The sequence below is a fragment of the Lepisma saccharinum genome, chromosome 25 (genome assembly GCF_977018435.1).
Source record: "Lepisma saccharinum chromosome 25, izLepSacc3.1, whole genome shotgun sequence".
Taxonomy (NCBI): domain Eukaryota; kingdom Metazoa; phylum Arthropoda; class Insecta; order Zygentoma; family Lepismatidae; genus Lepisma; species Lepisma saccharinum.
In genome coordinates, this window is record NC_139253.1 from 31,938,531 (window position 1) to 31,958,210 (window position 19,680).

The following is a 19,680-nucleotide window of genomic DNA, read 5'->3' on the forward strand; positions in this document are numbered from 1 at the left end:
AACTGCACGAAATCATCCGAATGGTGGTGGCGCTGTATGCGAGGAAGATTGAAACTCTTGCCTGTACGAATAACAATGTTGCATGGAACAGCATGTTTTTCTCTTTTCACACAAATTATATACTCATGTTTATACACTTTGAACATACATTTTTATTGACATTTGTTGCTGAAACCTTCATTAACATTACTTTCCAGGTACATATGAAAATTATTATATTTACTAGTAGATATGACATTTTTTCCTCAGAAATTCTATGTGTACGAATAACAATGTTACATACTGTATTTTGCTGTGTGTAAAATACCGCCAACAACAACTATGTAACCTTGCGTTCACCTTATATTCATAAAAAATAACATGAAGGTAAACGAAAGCAGACAGTTCAATGGATGATATTCAGGGAACAACTTCCCCACAATTCATTGCGTGAAAGCACACCCGCGGCCATGATTCCGGCAAACATTCCGCAGCACAGACGGAGCATGTTGAAAACACGTTTGAAAAGCATTGCGCTCACAGCTTTAGTGGCAGTAATTAAAGGTACAAATATAACGATTATAAACCAAATATAGACTTTCACATTAGATTATATACAAAATGTAGACTTCGACAATGGCCAGAGTATCTAAAAAGCTGCTATTTTCCACAAAACAACCTTGTATAAAGCTATGTAACATACGGAAAAAATACAGGACTATGGAGCCTGTTTCAATTGGACCTATCTGATAGTATAGTGGCTAATGCTTGTAAAAGTGAATTAAAACAAACGGTAACAGTTTCGTATATCGGAAACACATTTGATCATTTTTACAGAAGAAACTATTTACGAGATAGTGTAGTGGCTAGTTCTTGTAAAAGTGAATTAAAACAAACGGTAACAGTTTCGTATATCGGAAACACATTTCTTCATTTTTACAGAAGAAACTATTTACGGAAATGAGTTTGTCTAAGGTTTACAACGTTTGTCGAGGTATTTTCTTTCATCATGGAATGTATTTGTCCGGGAAATCATGTATTTTTCAAGAGAAATATCTCAGCGACTCACAATTGCCATTGTTTTCATTTGCCTCCCGGACCTAAACCGGATGCAGGGTAAGTTTCATGTCATAACCCCCCTGTCAGTGTTTCGAACCCATTTATTTCCACTATGCTTACCTAACCTAAATTTTATCGGAAATGGTTCGTTGGGCTATCCATCGGCTACCGTGCATAATGGTTGGTTCGTGGGTCTATCCGTGACTTGTTTGTGGGGCTATCCATCAGCTACCCGTGCATAATGTACAATTCCCATCGGTGACGAACACGATAGTAGGTATTTTTCGGCGAAGAAGGTTGGAAACACTGCATACCCACAACATGAGTCAAGATGTAGTCGCCATATTGTGTGTTACGGAAGCGAGAAAAGGAATCAAAGAAAAATTGTGTTTGTTTTCGTGTAAAAAGCATAATGGCACCTTGAACTATGTTCCACAATACACAATTGGTAAGTACCAACCATGCGAAACACAAAATATCAGATTTTAATGTCTTTCCGATATACTAAACTGTTACCAACCAAACTTTGTCTCGTGAAAATGGTAATTTCTAGAAATGTTCCGAAGTACAAAATTGTGTACTATATTTTTAAGGCCGTAACGTATGACTCACTTTTCGTGTGAGTATTTAAACAGGCATAGAAGAGATGCTGAAAAGTATATACAAATATATACGCATAGAAATTTCACATTATACGCGTACTTCGAACGCACCCGCTGGTTAATAAGCAGTATTTCAAATTTTCTGTGAACATTATTAGAGATCGTACAACAACCACATGGATGTAAAGAGTAACACAAAAGTCATATAACGCTAGCCATAAACTCAGTACTTGCCTTTAAAATACGATTCATATTTCACCACGGATTGGAATAATCACACCATCTTAACCACCGACGAAACTGTATAAAGGTGTGATGTTCTCTCACAATTAATACATAAACAATGGCGAACACACACATACACAATGCATTAATTCACCAAAAGGAAACTTCATTTGAAAAATATACAATAATACAGAGCATTCCCTGACATTCGTTACGAGACTCGGCGGCAAGCAGCCCTGTGTCAGCGCTTGTCTTTCCCGGTGAACGGACTCCGCGACAGTCGCTTGAGTTGGCTATTAAAATTACAGTTTTCATATTGTGTACTAACCTTGACTACAGAAGGTGTTGAAAATGATGTCCATCTGCTGCAACACATTCCTGGCATCTCCGAAGGAAATTGGCATTTACACATGCAAGTTCGTCTATTGTAATTCTCCTGCTTTCTTGTACAATACTCTCTTTTAACTCATGGATGGTGTGCGTTTTTGTATACTTTATTTTTTAGATTTAAGAATTTTTGCGGCTGTAAATGCTGTGGTTTTTGAAACACCCGTTTCTTGTGGTAGGCGGTGGATAGATTTCCGAGGAGACTGTTCTAACCTTAGTCCTATCTCATAGAGTTTTTCCTCAGTAAGTACACGTGGGTTTTTCTTTCTACTTTTATTCAGAACTGACGCTGTTACTCTAAACTTTTTTTACAAGAGTTTAATATAGTGGTCCTATGTGGAACGGGAACACCAAGAAATTTTGTTGCAAAACGTTGTCGCACTTCTCCACAATTCCTCTTTCTGAAGTAACACTGGACAAGATAAATCCTTTGTTGTAATGTAAACTTTTGTGGTGCCATATTAAGCCACAATCTTCAACACATGGACACGACACAACACAACTTCCGAGGGAGGATTATACTGGCGTCAGTCTGCAACGTCAACAGAAAGGGAAAGAGAGGGAAGGCAGGGAGAGCGAAAAAAAAACATACTGTAGTGTGCGACTGTTTCGGACTGCGTTCTCCAGGAAAGACAATCGCTGATGCCAGGCTGCTTGCTACCAAGTCTTGTAGGGAATGCTCTGTAGCAATACAATTAAAAATGTTAAACATCGGGCCGGACCAAGTGCCGGTGCAAGTGTGGTTTGGCTAGATTTCCCATCATGCTCTCCGCCGCTGACGTCACATTTAATATCATCCATTACCTGAATGAGGAAAAAGAATTTGAAAGTTCCATAGTTGAATTTCCACCACTTAGGCTAGTATTAATTTGTGTATACAGAACACCAGACAGTAATATCAACAACTTTACTAGGAAACTAGATGTAATATTAGATGCTTATTCCCCCCCCCCAAAAAAAAAATCAAATCCATACTAATAGGAGATTTTTAACATTGATTTCCTGAGTTAAAAAATAGGGAATGAAGTAGAAATATTCATGAAAGCTCACAATCTGACAGTTGTGCGATTACCCACACGAATCACATAAACTTCAAAAACAGGAATCAATCAGTTTTTCTTTAAACACTGACTTATTTGTATACAGGGTCAATACAATTGGTACTGGCTTTTCAGACCATGACGCACAATGCATAAAAATTACTGCAGCACAAAACATGAACCAAGCGTGCACACCATATAGACACAAATGATATAACTAATTACAGACCTATCTCTCTTCTCCCGGTCATCACACCCACGAGCTCCGATTTCGATGAAATTTGGTATTTCCTTTATGGTTGAAAGAGACCACCTAAATTTTTTTCACTATCTCAAACGGTTTTCATTTTACAGCACTTTGAAATGTCATCAAATCAGTGTTGTCTGTCACTCGTGAGACCCTCGACACAAGATACCCTTGCTTATATTTTATTTTTCTCTCCTTAACCAATCATCAGATCTCTTTGAAACTTTATACAAAGTTCAATGAAATAATGAGGATTTCAGAAAAAATACATGAGCACTCAAAAAATTTTACAAATGCCTATAAAAAGACTAATAATGGATTTGTATCCTAATTTTTGTTGTGGGGAAACTAGGTTACGAAAATCTGAATTTTCATCATGTGGTTATGATGGAACCAAAAACTTTTGATGTTGAAAATCATTGCAAAGACATGCTCTTTCTCTACAATTTTTTTTTTTTTTTTATTCCTTCTAACAAAAATTTTACGTTTTTTGGGAATTGCCTAAAATTTCAGGGTCAATCCGTACCAAATGGTCCAGCACTGGTTGCTCGACCATTTTTCATTTGTTTGTCGTTGTAACCCCTGTACAAGGGTAGTTGAAAACAGGTATTATTTATCTAAAACTAGACTTCGTTTGAAAATGGTGGCCATTTTTTTTTCATGACGTGCAACATTTTTGGCCTATGTAGACAGTTGCGATAATTATGATAACTCAGATAAGAAAAATTATAGAAATCGGGGGTAAAAAAACATTGTTTTCAGTACATTTCAGGCTACATTTTATGTTCCGTATCTTTTTTCACCACATCTAATGAAAATGGCTGAAGTTTAGAGTCAAATTCGACTGATATTCAATTTTGAAGGGAAATCAAATGTATAGGATATATTTTTTTTGTAGGTAAGCAATGAAATATCAGAGCTATAATTTTTCTTAGAGGATACATGTACATCCAAAGTTTCAGCAGAACATATTTTACACACAGCCGTACACATATTTTCTTTGATACTAACGGCCTTACTATGCCATTCGTATGTTGCTTAATTAACGTTTTGGGACCCAAGCATCTCGATGGAGATACCCAAATGTAACCCTCCTGGTACCAAGCATCTCGATCGAGACGCTGTGTCAAGGTCGTAGTTTTTACTTTATAACTTTTCTATTTTTGGCTAGAATTTTGATAATTTTTTTTTAATATTGTTCCTAACACATGTATTTAACAAATGTTTTTTTGCATTTTTTTTGTCTTCATGAAAATGGAGGGGAAAAGGGACTTCTCTTTTGCGTCTCTTTTCAAGGTCAAATTTTTGCCGACAAAGGAAGACCGGCTTTGTTGTTCTAAAGCAATGCTTTTCACTCCCTCCTGTTAACTGCATTGCTTGTTTATCAGTATCCCATGTCAAAATGAAAGTTTTCCGTGAGGGCGCAAGCAGGGGGTGGGGGAGGGGGAAGGGGAAGACTGGTTGTTGAATCTGCGTTGTGAATATGGAATTTCGAAGCGCCTGAAGGAAACCTTTGTTTTTTTAGCACAAGTGTCCACAAGTTGCGACAGGGGTTACCCTGCATTGTCTAACAATAGAATTTCAAGCAGCTGCAAGAATCGGCGCTCATTTTTCACTGCGTTCTAGCATTTCGTCCGTGAATGTTGTGCATAGGTGTAGTTTTGTGCCCAAGTGCGAGGACATTTTTTGGGTGAAGTGACAATTTTTTAAAATATTTTTTGGGGGTTTTCTCCCTTCCCCCTCCATATATACGCCAAATTTGCATAAATTTTGCATTTTGACATTTTTTTCGGGGGTGGGGAACACCATTTTTTTAAAGAAAAGTATTTTTGAGGGGATTTCCCCCCTTTCCCCTCCATATGTACACCGAGTGTGCATAAATTATATATCGTCTGAATCTGATTCATTCTGCGTACAATGGTATATCTTTCATATCTCTAGGGCATTTAGTTTCTGAGCTGTAGTCAATTCAATGTAACTCTGCATTTCGCTCAATTCCGAAGCTTGAGACAGTGGCGTACAAGCCTTATGTTTCAGGGGTACGACTCGCGTTACATTGGTCATACGACAATGATGCAAATATTTTTCTGTTTCTTACATGCCAGTGATAATTTCTATGTGCATTTTGAACTTTTCATATCCTTTTTTTCAGGGGAGCGGGGTGGGGGGAGAAACCCCATTTTTTAAAAAAAAAAAGTATTTTCAGGGGATTTCCCCCCTTTCCCCCTCCATATATACGCCGAATGTGCATAAATTATATATCGTCTGAATCTGTGATTCATTCTGCGTACAACGGTATATCGTTCTTATCTCCAGGGCAAATAGTCTGAGCTAAAATCATTTCAAGGTACCGCTGCATTTTGAAGCTTGAATCAGTGGCATGCCGACCATTACTTTTGGGGGTATAACTCAAGTTACATTGGTCATATGATAATAATGCAAATATTTTTATGTTCCTTACTTGTCAGCGATCATTTCCATGTGCATGTCGACACTGTCATGTACTTTTATCTTGAGGGGAGGGTGGGGGAACCAATTTTTTTTTTCCGAAATTTGGAATTTTGAGAGTTATCCCCTCCCCCGACACATATATGCCGAATTTGCTTAAATTTTATATAGTCTGAATCTCTGGTTCATTCCGCGTACAACGGTATATCACTCATCTCTCTAGGGCAATTAGCCTCCGATCTACACTCATTTAATTGAAACTCTGTATTTTGCTCAAAATCAGCTTGGGCATTGAGGGGGGTTACATGTGAAAATGGCCTTGGGCACCAAAAGGTTAATACGTGCAATAATTATAATTGTAACTAATAACGTAAATTTTTCTGTTTTTGCCAAACATCCCCCTGTTGTAACTTTGTTATCCATGTAATATCAATCTACAATTTAAGATAATAGTTTAAAAGCACAATGGAAGTGTACGTTTTGGTATATTTGGTAGGAAAATGTTCTAAAAGAAAAACACATATTTTTGGAAATATAACACTAGAAAGTCAAAAAATGATAATGCCAATTTTTGGTGCCATAATATATCAGTATATGTCACGTGAGATTGATCGATTGATTTTGAATTTGTGGGTGTGTCGCCACATATGACCATTTTGCACAGTTTAGTATATATGGGGAGAGATCCCCTTATATAAAACCCTTACTTTAAAATTATAATGGGGTATGGAAAATAACGTTCCGAAAATAACTTCCAAGGTATCAAACTCTCACAGAGGCATAGGTCATGTGACCTACAATTTAATATAGCAGATTAAAAACACCATGAAAGTATAATTTTAGGTATATTCTCCAGAAAATGCCTAAAATGAAAATGTGAATGGGGGGGGGGGGGGCTTCACCAAATTAGAAAAAAATTACGAAAATCAAGATCCCTACTAAATAAAACAAGAATATCAGATTTTACTTAATTTATTTAGTTGACAATTGTGAAGGAAAAATGTAAATTTTATCCTGGAAAAGTCAGGAAATTTCATTTCTGTTTGTAGCCACCCTGTTTTCTGTATGCAGTTTATTTGTGTTTATAAACTGTGAGAAGATACTTAATTATCATGTTCTAAATGTACATTATTTTTATATAGAATTGCAGCAAGGACTGGATGACAGTGATGAACCAATAGAAAGAAGACTGACACTAGCTAAGAATGCGTTCCAGTCTGCAGAAATTTTGGTTGCAAACAAGGAGAATGTTATATTGGCATGGTTCTGCAGGTTAATAGATAATCCAAGTGCAAAAGAAGGAACATGGACTGACGTATGGAAGACTTTGGATTCATGTTTCGGAAGTGAGCATATGAAACAGCTGAGGAGTACTGTTATTTCCCCTGAAGTTGCAGCACACCTTGTGAAGGTATATCAAGAATAAAGTTTGTAGATTGTAGCATTTCTTATGTACTAAGGAAACTTATTCTCTTGTCATATTGGATTTGCTAGGCTAATCCTTTTGCTCACCACATTTGTTGATTATACATTGTTGATATTTACAAACAATTTGAAATTTTTTTTGGGATCATGGAACAATTTAGTACCAATGTGTCCGTAGACCAGAAATTTCTTCATGAACATGAAAAAATTACACCACTTAGTAATCCGAATCTCATGAAATATAGAAATTTCTGAATATATATGTGTGTTGTTGTTATTGTTTTTACAGAGAAAGTGAAGAATATTGTTAAAAACATTCATTGGTTATGGATGGTGGTATAAATGAATAAGGGTCTCCCCAATGGCATAGTGGTATTGTCATTGCCATGTATTCAAGGTCAATACCTGGTTGGGCCACATAGTGGTTCGGATCCCACTTTAAACTGTAGGTCCAGTTCCAATTAGCCTATCTGTGCATAAAATGGACTTAAAACAACAATTCAAGCAAGCAAATTCAGTATTAGTAAATAAAATTCCCCAAGAGCAACAGCGGTCCATTCAAAAGACCTGGATTCAATATCCAGATTAGTAGTGATAACACCATCACCTTGTAAGCAACGGGTCCCAGGTTCAATCCCTAATGATGGCACATTGCACAGTCGTTTGGATCTGACTTGAAACTGTAGGTCCTGTCCTAAGTAGCCTATATGAGCATAAAGTGGGCTTCAAAGAAGTTTTGGTTTCTGTTGAATTTTTTAAAGTAATGTCCCTGCGTGGAAGGAGTCTGGGATTCACCCAGCCTCTAATAAATGGTACCTGCTTGGTAAAGACTGCTGGAGCTTGGTGCTGATCACATCACATGAAATTGTAAGGGGGAGCTACCACCATCCCTTCATGTGCCTTCTGAGCATCGTTTCAAGGATTAGCTTTATTATTTTTAAATGACATCTCCCAGTCTCTGTTATTATGAGCAAATCAATATGAATAACTATTTATATATTGTATATTTCTGAATCCAAGATGAGGTTTTTTCCCGTAATTTCGTGCCCAGAAGTATGGGGTCGTCTTGCTTTTGCAGCATATGATGTCGAGTTTTTCTTTACTGAACAGAACCACGAACTTCCATTAAACTCTGACTCTACCCACTGCCATGCCTACTGCTTTAGCCTTGAACGTTCGCATGCGTTCTGAGCATTGTTGTGCGATAGCACATACTGAGTGTTGTGGCGAACATTTTTTTTATCACTTTCAAATTCTGTAGACCATTCCAGTGAGGAAGACGAAGTGGGATCTGTATCAGATTTTATTTTTTGTGTACCGGTTCCTTCAGTTACTTGTAATAAGGTAATCATTTGTAAGTTTTGAAAATAGTTTTTCTGTAATACCTTGTTGAAAAATGGGAGGTCGTCTTGGATTCAGAGTCATCTCATTCAGAGATATTCGGTAACTGGTGAAATTCATTGTGCAATATTCATGTTCTTATAGCTGTACAGAGGTACACAAAATTCTAACCAATAGAACCACATATTTATGGTGAGTAAAAGATCAAGAATTCGGTACAAAACTGGCACATTTCTAGTAGAAAAGCAGTATATAAGATGGCATTTCAGTGTTAGAATGGTGAATAAAATATCAAATTTGATTTGAAAAAAGTACTTGTTACACAAAAATAAATATTTTCTTTCTAATAGCATATTTATTTAGTTGTCAGTGTGTTAAGTTTTATCCTGTGTAAAGGAGTCTGTTTTTGTTTCTCAAATTTTTACAACAGAAGTAATGAGTGTTCAGTGATTTTGCCTAATTCAGACTTAAGAAAAATGTTTATTTCACATTTTACAGTTCATTGTACATCAAACCTTTCTCAGTGGACAATATGTCTTTACTAATCGATAAAGAAATATATATTTTTTTAACTTTGGAAAGTTCACCTTGAAAGCCTGGAATTAAGCTTTAATTTTTATTTTGGTCTTCGATTAACCACTCTGAATACAGGAATATAATATTGCTCTTTGAAAGTGATAGCCCAGTCAGAATCTTCATCCATTGTTGATTAACAGTTTTGAGTTCTTAGTTTTTCAAAACATGTTGTCTTTGAAAATTAGAGGAATACATTTTTAAAGTAAATTGGGTTCTATTTTTTGTATACCTGAGAAAATGTATCTGTCTATGATCTCTCAATTTTTAAATATTGTTTCATATGTTATACTACTACTGTTCCTTGGGAACTAGGGAGAGGGTGCCAACTTCTTTTCATTGGGTGGTCATTGGAGAGGGTGCCAACTTCTTTTCATTGGGTGGTCATCTCATTGCTACAGTTAGCTGGCAGCCTTACTGGAACCTGCTACTTATTGGAAACTTTTGATCTTAATCATACTTAATTAATAAATTTGTTTTATTTTTGTTTGTTTGTTCCAGGTTATCACTGACCATAAAGCTGAAGAAGTTCCCAAAGATCACAAGCAACATCTCTTGCAGATTCTATTGTCTATGTGCACAACACCCTCCATTTCTAACCATTTGAAATCTCAACCAGAAAGCTACATCAAATGTATTGGTTTCTTTTTCAATCTTTGGTTGTCTTCAAATATCACAGACCACAACTGTAACTTACTTTCACAAATTATTAAAAATATGCAGTTATACTTCAAGCAATCTTCCTTACCAAAAGATGGTATTATTGTTGAATTTGTAAATGAAGTTTTGTTGGAGGTTGTCAAAGTTCTCACAATTTTGAACCAACATACATCATCAGATGTAAAAGATGTTTGTGCAGAAGTGACAAATTTCTTGCACTGTATTATAGTAACAAAGGAAAGGAAAGAATCTTTATCAGTTCTGTTACAGAGAGCATTGGGTTTGACTGAAATGAATAATGTTGAGGTCCCTAGTGTGTGTAGTATATTCCGGAAGCTAGCATCCTGCCAAGATAATTTACCATTAGACATTTCTGAACAATTGTATGCATTGCTTCTTAACGCCGCCATTAATTGTTCAGGTGGAGATGATGAATTTGTAGCCAATTTTTTTGTTGTTCTTTGTTACCTGTTAGGTATGAATCCTGTGGTGAACAATGAGAAATTTATGCACAAAAAATGCTTCAAAAAGGCATTCAGATTTAAGCTTGAGTCAAAAATGAATGCAAATTCTGTGCTCATTTTGAAAAGGTTAATTCAAGAGTTGTGTGAAAGGAAGCTTTATTTGGATGTCCAAGTTTGCAATATTCAGTTGGTGCAGTGGCTAGAAGGATTAATGAGGCTCTTGTTCACAACTTTGAATCATGTTCCTTTGACTGTTGTTGAGCTATTGTGTGATTTTATAAGTTTTAATCCGATGATAATACAAGCATTGCTCCCAGGAATTTGCAGTGCTATTTTACTGCAGGAAAAACTTGATTCCTGTGAAAAAAATGCTTATAATAAATTATTAAGTACCTTATTATCCCTCTATGAAAAACTCAACCATGTGGACAAATTTGTGTCAACTCTCTTGACCTGTCTTAAACGTGACCTTGAGCATTGTGACAAGATTTTGCCAGAAGACATCTTTCCGTTGGAATTCTATCAAAGGTTAAGTTGGAGTGTAGTTCTTCAACCCATTCCACATAATATGAAGTTGATGAAGATGCTCAACTCTCACCTTGTTCAAGGTATCACTACACTAACAGATGAAGAGGTAGAAGTTGGTAAGTACATGTTTTAGATTTCTTTGTGTGCAAGTCTTTTTCAGATTGTCTGTGTTCATACATGAACTATGATACTAACAAAAAAAAACTACTGCAGCTTCTAGGCTTCTTATTTCATTATTGAGTTTTGGTTTTTAAGTTCACTTTGTGCACAGGAAGGCTAATCAAGGCTGGACCTACAGTTTAAAGTGGGATTCAAACCACTTGTGCCTCCACAGGGTATCGGACACAGGGACCCTTGATTACAAGGTGGCGGTGTTTATCTTTTGGAACTATTATTGTATTTCACATTGTTCAACCCTTGAAGTAATACATGTGGAATGTGTAAACATTATGAGAATATAGAAGTTAGTACAGCTTTTATTTAATGTTGTTAGTTCATTGATATTTTCGCTATTCAAGTATTACTAGTACTAGAAATCTTTAGGTATCCAAAAAGCATTATTTGTGCAAATGCCTGCATAATTGGCAGTTTTGGTGCATTTCTGTTTATAGGAAAACCTTTCACTTTCCTTACCAATGCAAAATTTTTACCTAAAAGAATACGATTTTTTTATCTGTCAGAATAAAATTTTACACTGTGATATAAAATAGTATGATTTGGACATATAAGTCAATATTGACCGATATATCAGTTTGTTATTAAAAGTGCAAATTAAATTATAATTAATAATAGTAATTGCACTTATGTGCAAAATAAAGCAAGATGTGTCATGTAAATGTGTTTTTGTTGTTTACATTTTTTGTCCAAACGCTTAAGAAAATAATTATATATGCTTATTAGAGGGGAGAATCACCTAAAAAGCGATAACTTGTATGCATTGTTTGTTCTATTTCCTTACAGGTAATGCAGAAGTTGCGTTTCTCAAAATAGTTGTTGATCTATATTGCGAGATTTTGTCTGGAACCAAAATAGCTGATCATACACTACCTCTCCAGACCATACAATCAATGAGCAAAGCTATAAATGAAGTCAAAAATGTGTTAGGACAGTTTGGAAGGGCACTCTTATTGAAGGAGCATGTAAGTATTTCTTGGTGTTGAAAATCACTCCATTGCAATGTGTTGTAGTGGCCATTGAAGTTGAGTAGTTCAATGGTGTATTCAGTATTAAGGTTTGAAAGTTCATAATTCAATTATTATGTCTACAAGTGATTAAATATTACCATAACTTTTTCTGTGCGTGTAACTTAAAAACTTACATTTCCCTTTTGAAGACAGTAATGTCAAACTTACATTTTAGACAGTGCTATTTTTGGTTATACAGGGTACAGCAACTCAATCTGACGGTTTTTAATTACAAATAAAGGCAAGACTCTTTCATGCATCGAAGCCAATTTAATACATGTTGTAGTACATCTCAAAGCATTTTAGGAAAATAGCATGAGTGGCAATTTCATGCAGTTTCTTGACAGGGACATTTCATATTTTGAATCAAAACCGAGACCTAAACTCGGGAGCACGAACCTTATGATGTCCACCAGGTGTTATTTTCATTGCTGATGCCGTCTTCTTGAAGTTCCTTACCCACAATAAATCTGGCAACATGCAGATTACGGTCAATGTTTAAGTGCCATTGGAAGGCACGCTGCATTGCCACCACACATTCATTAAGAAAAATGCTTCAATCACTAAAGCACTTTGCAGTGCCAACCACTGCTCCATGCTGATGGACATGATTTGAGATAACGAACAGCTGAATTGTGTTACCTCGAGCAACTTGCATTCAGTGTTGATTTCAGAACCGTTAGATTCAGTTGCCACGCCTTACAGGTGTGCTATTCAAAAAAAGAATGGTCTTTGTCAAGATTGCATGGAACTGCCACTCATGCTATTTTCCTAAAATGCTTTGAGATGTAGTATGTATTAAATGAAGTTCATTGCATGAAAGGGTTTTGTTTTTATTTGTAATGAAAAACCGTCAGGTTTAGTTGCCGGACCCTGTAATAGGGGAGGTACCTACCGAAACTTGAAGACGGAGGGTTTTGTTGTGACGTTTCAGGAGAACACGCTTCCTTCATCAGACATTTATTTTTAGTTCGTGATCCCGTGGGTTTTTGAGTGAAGGGAAAAACAACTACTGGTGATACTTCGTTAGTGTTGTACACAATCATAACAAAGAAAAATCAAACATTAAGATTGTTTTTCGACAATATTGTATGGAGACTAATAATTACAAGAAACTTTGTACTCACTGTTTCGGCGAAGCTGTTTTTAGTTTCTTCTATTAATTTCTGTAGAAATTGCCACCATCCTCTTTGGAACTTGTTGCTATCTTGTTTCTGTCCAACAGAAACATAACAAGCAACAACGAAACAAGTTCCAACTGGTGATACGTTCCAACAAGTTCCAATGAGGATGGTGGCAGTGGCCACCCAAATTAGTAGAACAAACTAAAGCAGTGTTGCAGAGACCGTGAGTACTGCACTTCTCTGTAATTATTTACTACCCCATGTCTCATTTCCACAATATAAATTATATAGAGACATTTTTTGTTCAGAATTCAAAAAGGAACAAAAAAAATATTCTTTCAGGTTTTTCCTTATATGTTGCACTGTAATGAAGAGAGAAACTATTTAATACCCTTTTTGCTAAGATTTACTTAACATTCTCACAAATGAATAGAAGAAATGACTACCTGTCATACTTTTCCAATGCCTGTAATTGTGGTGTATGACCTGTATGAAATCATACATCCAATGTGGCTGCCACTCCAGACATTAACAAAGAAAATTGATCATAAATCTTTTGGGAGTTGTTTGGAGCTTTTGTAATTTTGTTGGCCTTTTGGATGAAGGAAAGTCATGGGTATGGGTGATCATTACAGTCACACATTTATTACATGGGTTTTTTGCTGAAAAATGTGTCTGAATATACATGATGCCAGAAATTCAAGATGGCCACTATAACAGATATGCAAATAAAATACTGTCCATATCCTGATTTAGAGTGCATTTATCAATTTGTTTCTGGAGCATTTCTTGTTAATGAAATGTAAAAAAAGATACTATATTTTTCATAACACTTATTATAAAGGAGGAATACAGTCACCTGTAACTTCCCCATTCCTTTTTGGAATTTAAGGGCCTCCCCGGTGTTGCAGTGGTAACGTTATGCCTTTTAATCAAGGGGGTCTTGGGACTAGACTTACAGCTTAAAGTGGGATCCAAAATACTATGTGCTTCCACCAGGTATCAAACCTGGGACTCCTTAATTACAAGGTAACACTTTTTTTTCTGGTGGCACACCATACCAGCAATTTTTTTTTATAAATGAGAAAACTAAAAAGTTTTAATTTTTTGGGGGAAAAAAATGTGTGTCTACATGGATGCACAATGATTTAGATCTATGAACATACCACAATATTTACGAGTAGTTCTTATGATGAACACAATAATAAATAATAGAAACAAACCAACTTGAAGAGTACCGAAACCTTTCTTCCCAGAAAAATGCACTGTGTCGACTCTGAGGACCATATTGAATGTGTAGTGTGGGAAAAGTAAAATGTGGAACCATAGAAATGGCTGACAGGTGGCAAAATCGATCGCGAAGAAAATTTGCTCGGAAATTTGAAAAGTAAACTTATCAGAGTAAATAAAAATGGTTTCCACACCATATGTTTCATATACAGCACTTTTACTGTTAAATGAAATTTTGGTAACCACATTTTAAGTTTTGATGCCTAAAAGTTTGAAAAGAACATAACTTTCCTATAGTTTTATTGAATAATAACAGTACACTGGGTATCACCTGAAACCTAATATATTTGTACTATTCAGGAAAACTTTGAAACAGGAATTTGGTAATATGTAAATTGACTATTTCTACCTTTTTTCCCATTTTTAGAATCCAAGAACTATGGTGGCATTTTTGAAGTTGGCACACTGTTGGGGAGAAGCCAGCATCATGTTGCTAGTTTATAGTGACATACACTCTGAAAACATCCCAACATTACCAGTTGATACGAATCCTGCAAATTTAGCATACCTCCACAACTATTTGCTGTCGGACGAGTGGTATCTCCTAACGGAACGGATTGGAAATTTTGGTCAGGAAATTTGCAGGAACCTCTTGGTAAGATTAATCTGGAGTGTGATGTGACCATCAAAATTTTAGTATAAGACCAAACCTGCAGTTTTCGTACACTTTTCTAACAGAACCTTCCATTTCGTAATGCATAGAGTAACATTGCCACTGTGCTACTTTTTTTTTTGCACAGTGGCAAAATGCATATTAAACAATAATGGCTATCAAAATGGCCAACCAGAAACTTGCCACTTTTGGCCATGTTCAACCCATGCCTAATAGTCAAGGAATTCCCAAACACTTGGAAAGAGTCTGAACTTAATATCATTAAAAAGGATGACAAGAGAGACTATTCGCAGCCTAAAACATATCAACCAGTTTGCCTTATTATTGTCATGCGGAAATTTTTAGAAAAATTAATAACAAAAAGACTACTGGAATTCATAGCCTTAAAAAACAACTCTGGTGCTCAATACGGATTCACAAGGGGAAGATGCACCGAAGATGCAATAAACGACTTAATACATGCAATTAGATCGAACAATAGCAAATACGCAGTAGCGATTCTTGCAGACATATTGGGGGCCCCACCTGTTCCAAACTCTCTGACAAATGGACTGTCCTGGGACACTGCACTCCATCTTACGAAGCTAATTTACAGATAGAAAAGTGTTCTTGCCTCTTCCGGACGGTAAAGTTTCTAAAATAACAACAAAAGGATGCCCACAGGCCCTCGTTTGTGGAACGTCAACTTTGACCCATGCCTAAAACTGATGCAGGGCTTGCAAGAAGTACATAGGTGCATAGCTTACGCAAACGACCTGGTCTTAGTGATTGTTAGAAACTCCAGATCGGACATCGAAAAATGCACTACAAGTGCCCTCAACACCGTAACTAAATGGTGCAAAAATGCGAAATTGGATTTGTTCGAAAAGAAAACTAAATACATTTTATTAAAAGTGAGGCTACGTTTCAACTGTAGCCCAACAATCAAATTAAATAACAAAAGCATAAGAAGAGACAGGGAAACAAAATACCTATGAGTCACCTTACACGAGGGCTTGTTATTCAAAAGACACATCGAAAATATCACCTCGAAAGGAGAATTAATAATGAATATGGTGGCAACAATAGCCTCTCACAAATATAACATACTACCGTCAACTTGGGCAGCATCCTTGGTGTACTCAACATATGTTAACCCATCCGCATACCATTTAAATTCCAAATTTTTTGCTATGAAATACCATTTAAATTTGGCAATCTCCCGTGATGGTTGCACAGCAAGACAAGATGTCAAATATTATAAAAACTATCCAAGCAATTTGTGTGAAAATTTTATATATTGAAGTTAAAGTACAGTAATAAGTATGAACATATGCAGTTTACTTGAAAAATAAATAGAAACTCACCTAATAGTTCAGTTTCGTATGGTACTCCTTAAAGCATTCCGGCATGTGTAGTGCTACTTTGCACTTTTCACACTCCCAACGGCTGCTTGACTTCTTCTTGTGTGTTGCACATACCTTACATTGTCTTGAGGGATTCTGCTTGATTGGATTTGGAGGGATTTGTTGGGGGAAATGTGCCCAATTGCCACACTGCAGTCGTAACGGTGAATCACTAGAAGGGCAGCCTCTCCGGGCATATGCAGGTAATATGAGTTCCTCCAGCATTTGCTCAATAACCAAAAGTCTGAAGTGATTGAACTTGAGTCCCTTATCAGATGACCTAATTTTCTTAGATTGAACTTGAGTCCCTTATCAGATGACCTAATTTTCTTATACATTATATAGGCATTAAAAAATGCCAAATCCAACATGTAGAAGAAGAGTTTCTTGTATGCTTTCAGGTAGCGACGCATAATGGGAAACGATGCCAGTTGCTGATCCATTCTATCCACCCCACCCATCCCCTTGTTGTATTGGATCACTGCTTGAGGTTTCTGAATGGGTTCCCCTGTTTTTCTGTCTTTCTTTGCTGTGTTTCTCATGTGTATATTATCATGTATAGTTGACAACATTGAAACTGGCTTCCTATCCATCCACTTGATGGCTATGATGTTATGACTGAACATGGCTACGGCCTCACCTTTTTTCAGTTTCTTATTTTTTAAGTCTTTTGGCATTTGTTTTCTGTTAAGACGGACAGTGCGCACAACATTTGTTTTTGCCTCTAATAGTTTAGTGCACAAGACAGGAGATGTATACCAATTGTCAATGAACAATGTGTAACCATTATGAAGGAGAGGTTCCATTAGTTCAAGAACAACTGATTCATGTTCAGGTACCTTTTCACTTGTAACTTTCTTACCTGTGTATATTCTGAACTGGTGGCAGTAGCCAGTGGAAGATTCACATAATTTATAATATTTAACCCCAAATCTAGCCCTCTTGCTTGGATTAAATTGAATAAATGAAAGTCTACCCCTACATTTCACAAGACTCTCATCAATGGCAATGTCCTGTTCTGGTGTGTAAATATCCTGAAACCTACTGTTTATGTATTCCAAGGGTTGCCTGATCTTTGCTAGTTTATCTTGTGTATTTACAGTGTCATTATTTACAAAATGTAAATACCTCATAATGCTCACAAATCTTTTGAGTGGCATCACAGTGGCAAAGAATGGAGTTTCTGTGAGTTTTCTAACACTCCAGTAACTTTGAAGGCTTTCCTTCTTCACTTGAGATTGAAGAACACAAACAAATAAAGGCTTTTATTTCGTCTGGTGTTGCTTCAAGCCATTTCGATTCATTATTGCTAGAGTCTACATTACCATCACCTTCCAAAGTGTTCATTTGGCTTTTGGCATACATGTTGGTTTCATCGCAAATGGATTCCCAAAACTCGTCCCGAAGGAATTTTTTTAGTACGTCACATGCCCTGCGATTATCCCCCAATGAACGTAGAACAATGTTGTTGAAACCAGGTTTACCCGAGAATACTATTTTCTTAGGAATTTCGTTTTGATCACACACATCTGTCCATTTCCATTCCTCAACCTTTCGTTTTTTTCCTGCCGCAGCCACCTCTTCCTCACTTTCGCTTCCACTAACACAAAATGAATCGCTGTGTTCATCTCCACTTCCAAATTCCATATTTTCCTCTTCATCGCTATCGAAAAGCAACTTTTCAATCGGAGAATCTTCTACAACATTCTTATGCGACATGATGGAAAGACGTAACAAATGAAGGTTTGTTTACATGAGAAATTACTGAACAAAACATGCCTGAAATGGTATGAAAAATTTAGCAGCACAAACATACACGTCATAGATTCGAAGGATCATACAACCTCTGCCATCTGTTGGCAGAAAAAGAAACTACGTGATGAAAATCGGGAACTCGTCGATTCGACGGCTAGGTATGAGAAGCGAACGTCCAGATAGGCCGTCGATTCGACGACTAGGTATGCGGATGGGTTAATAAACTAAGATCTTCGCAGAGGAAGGTCCTGTTGAGACTGACCAGGGCATTCAAGACAACATCCACGGAGGCCATGCTCGTCATAACAGGAACTCTGCCAGCGGATTACATTATAAAGCTAAGGGCCCTTTCCTATCATTTCAGGAAGGGCAACAAAAGAGAAATAATCGCAATGCTGTGGAATTTCTACCCCACGTTCCAAGACATAGAAGGAATAATAAGTCGTGACTGGCAGGCAGTGCGAGATGCTTCCGAAAAGAGTCTAAGATTCCACCAGTTCTTGCCCAGCACACAAGAGAAACTGCTGCACAAAAAGAAGGCATTCTCCAGAGGCACGATCCACCTACTCATGGGCCACGGACCCTACGGCACCCACTTACAGAAAATGGGGAGAGGAAATAGCGATCTGTGCAGGTCCTGTTTAACGGAGGTCAACTCGCCCGAGTACAAAGTCTTTTTCTGCCGGGCGTCGGAGGAGGACATTATATTTGAACTGCTACGAAGTACACACTTCAAAAAATTAAATACCTTGGCAGACATGGTGTTCAACGAAGAATTAAAAATCTTCAATCGGGACAACTATCAACGACCGTTAGCCCCACTCCCCCAACCTCCCGTCCAAGAGCGTAGAAGAAATCCCAGAAGAGGAGAACAAGCCACCCACCGGGAGCTCTCTGTGGATCAACGGTGGCCTGAAGAGGAGCCACCGGAGGGCCATCGACACACCGCCACTACATCGTCTCCACCGGAAGAAGAGCAGCAGGGGAGAGAAGAAGAATCCATCCACTCCGTCTGCCCGGTGAGTGTCACAAGGACTATGCAAAGAACAGGCCGAAGATCAGAAGAATTATTAATTTACTATATTAAAAAGTAATCGGTAAATAACAGCGAGTGAAATGAGTTTAACCTCCAGGGAGGATCACTCGTAAAGCAGCTAAAGTAATAAACTGAAACTGATATCCCGGAGTACACTCCAGAAGGACTGGAAATAAATTATAGAACAAGACATAGATTGACATCCGCTGGGTACCAGTGGCCTTCATTCAGGTTGAGCTTGAATAAGGTTAAAATTCTCATGCCAATTTGGTATCAACATTTAACTAAATTTTAACTTTTGTTTTAAATTTATTA

At 37.0% G+C, this 19,680-nt stretch overlaps 1 protein-coding gene across 1 annotated transcript in view; it reads left to right on the top strand.

The window, feature by feature from the left end:
* LOC145978633 (uncharacterized) overlaps positions 1 to 19,680 on the top strand; it is a 68,304-nt gene that overhangs the window by 12,177 nt on the left and 36,447 nt on the right. Inside the window, exons 2-5 of the mRNA XM_083111384.1 lie at positions 7,130 to 7,398; positions 9,828 to 11,094; positions 11,939 to 12,117; positions 14,944 to 15,171. Of these exons, the coding sequence (XP_082967510.1) occupies positions 7,130 to 7,398; positions 9,828 to 11,094; positions 11,939 to 12,117; positions 14,944 to 15,171 (1,943 nt within the window). The remainder of the gene's footprint in view (positions 1 to 7,129; positions 7,399 to 9,827; positions 11,095 to 11,938; positions 12,118 to 14,943; positions 15,172 to 19,680) is intronic.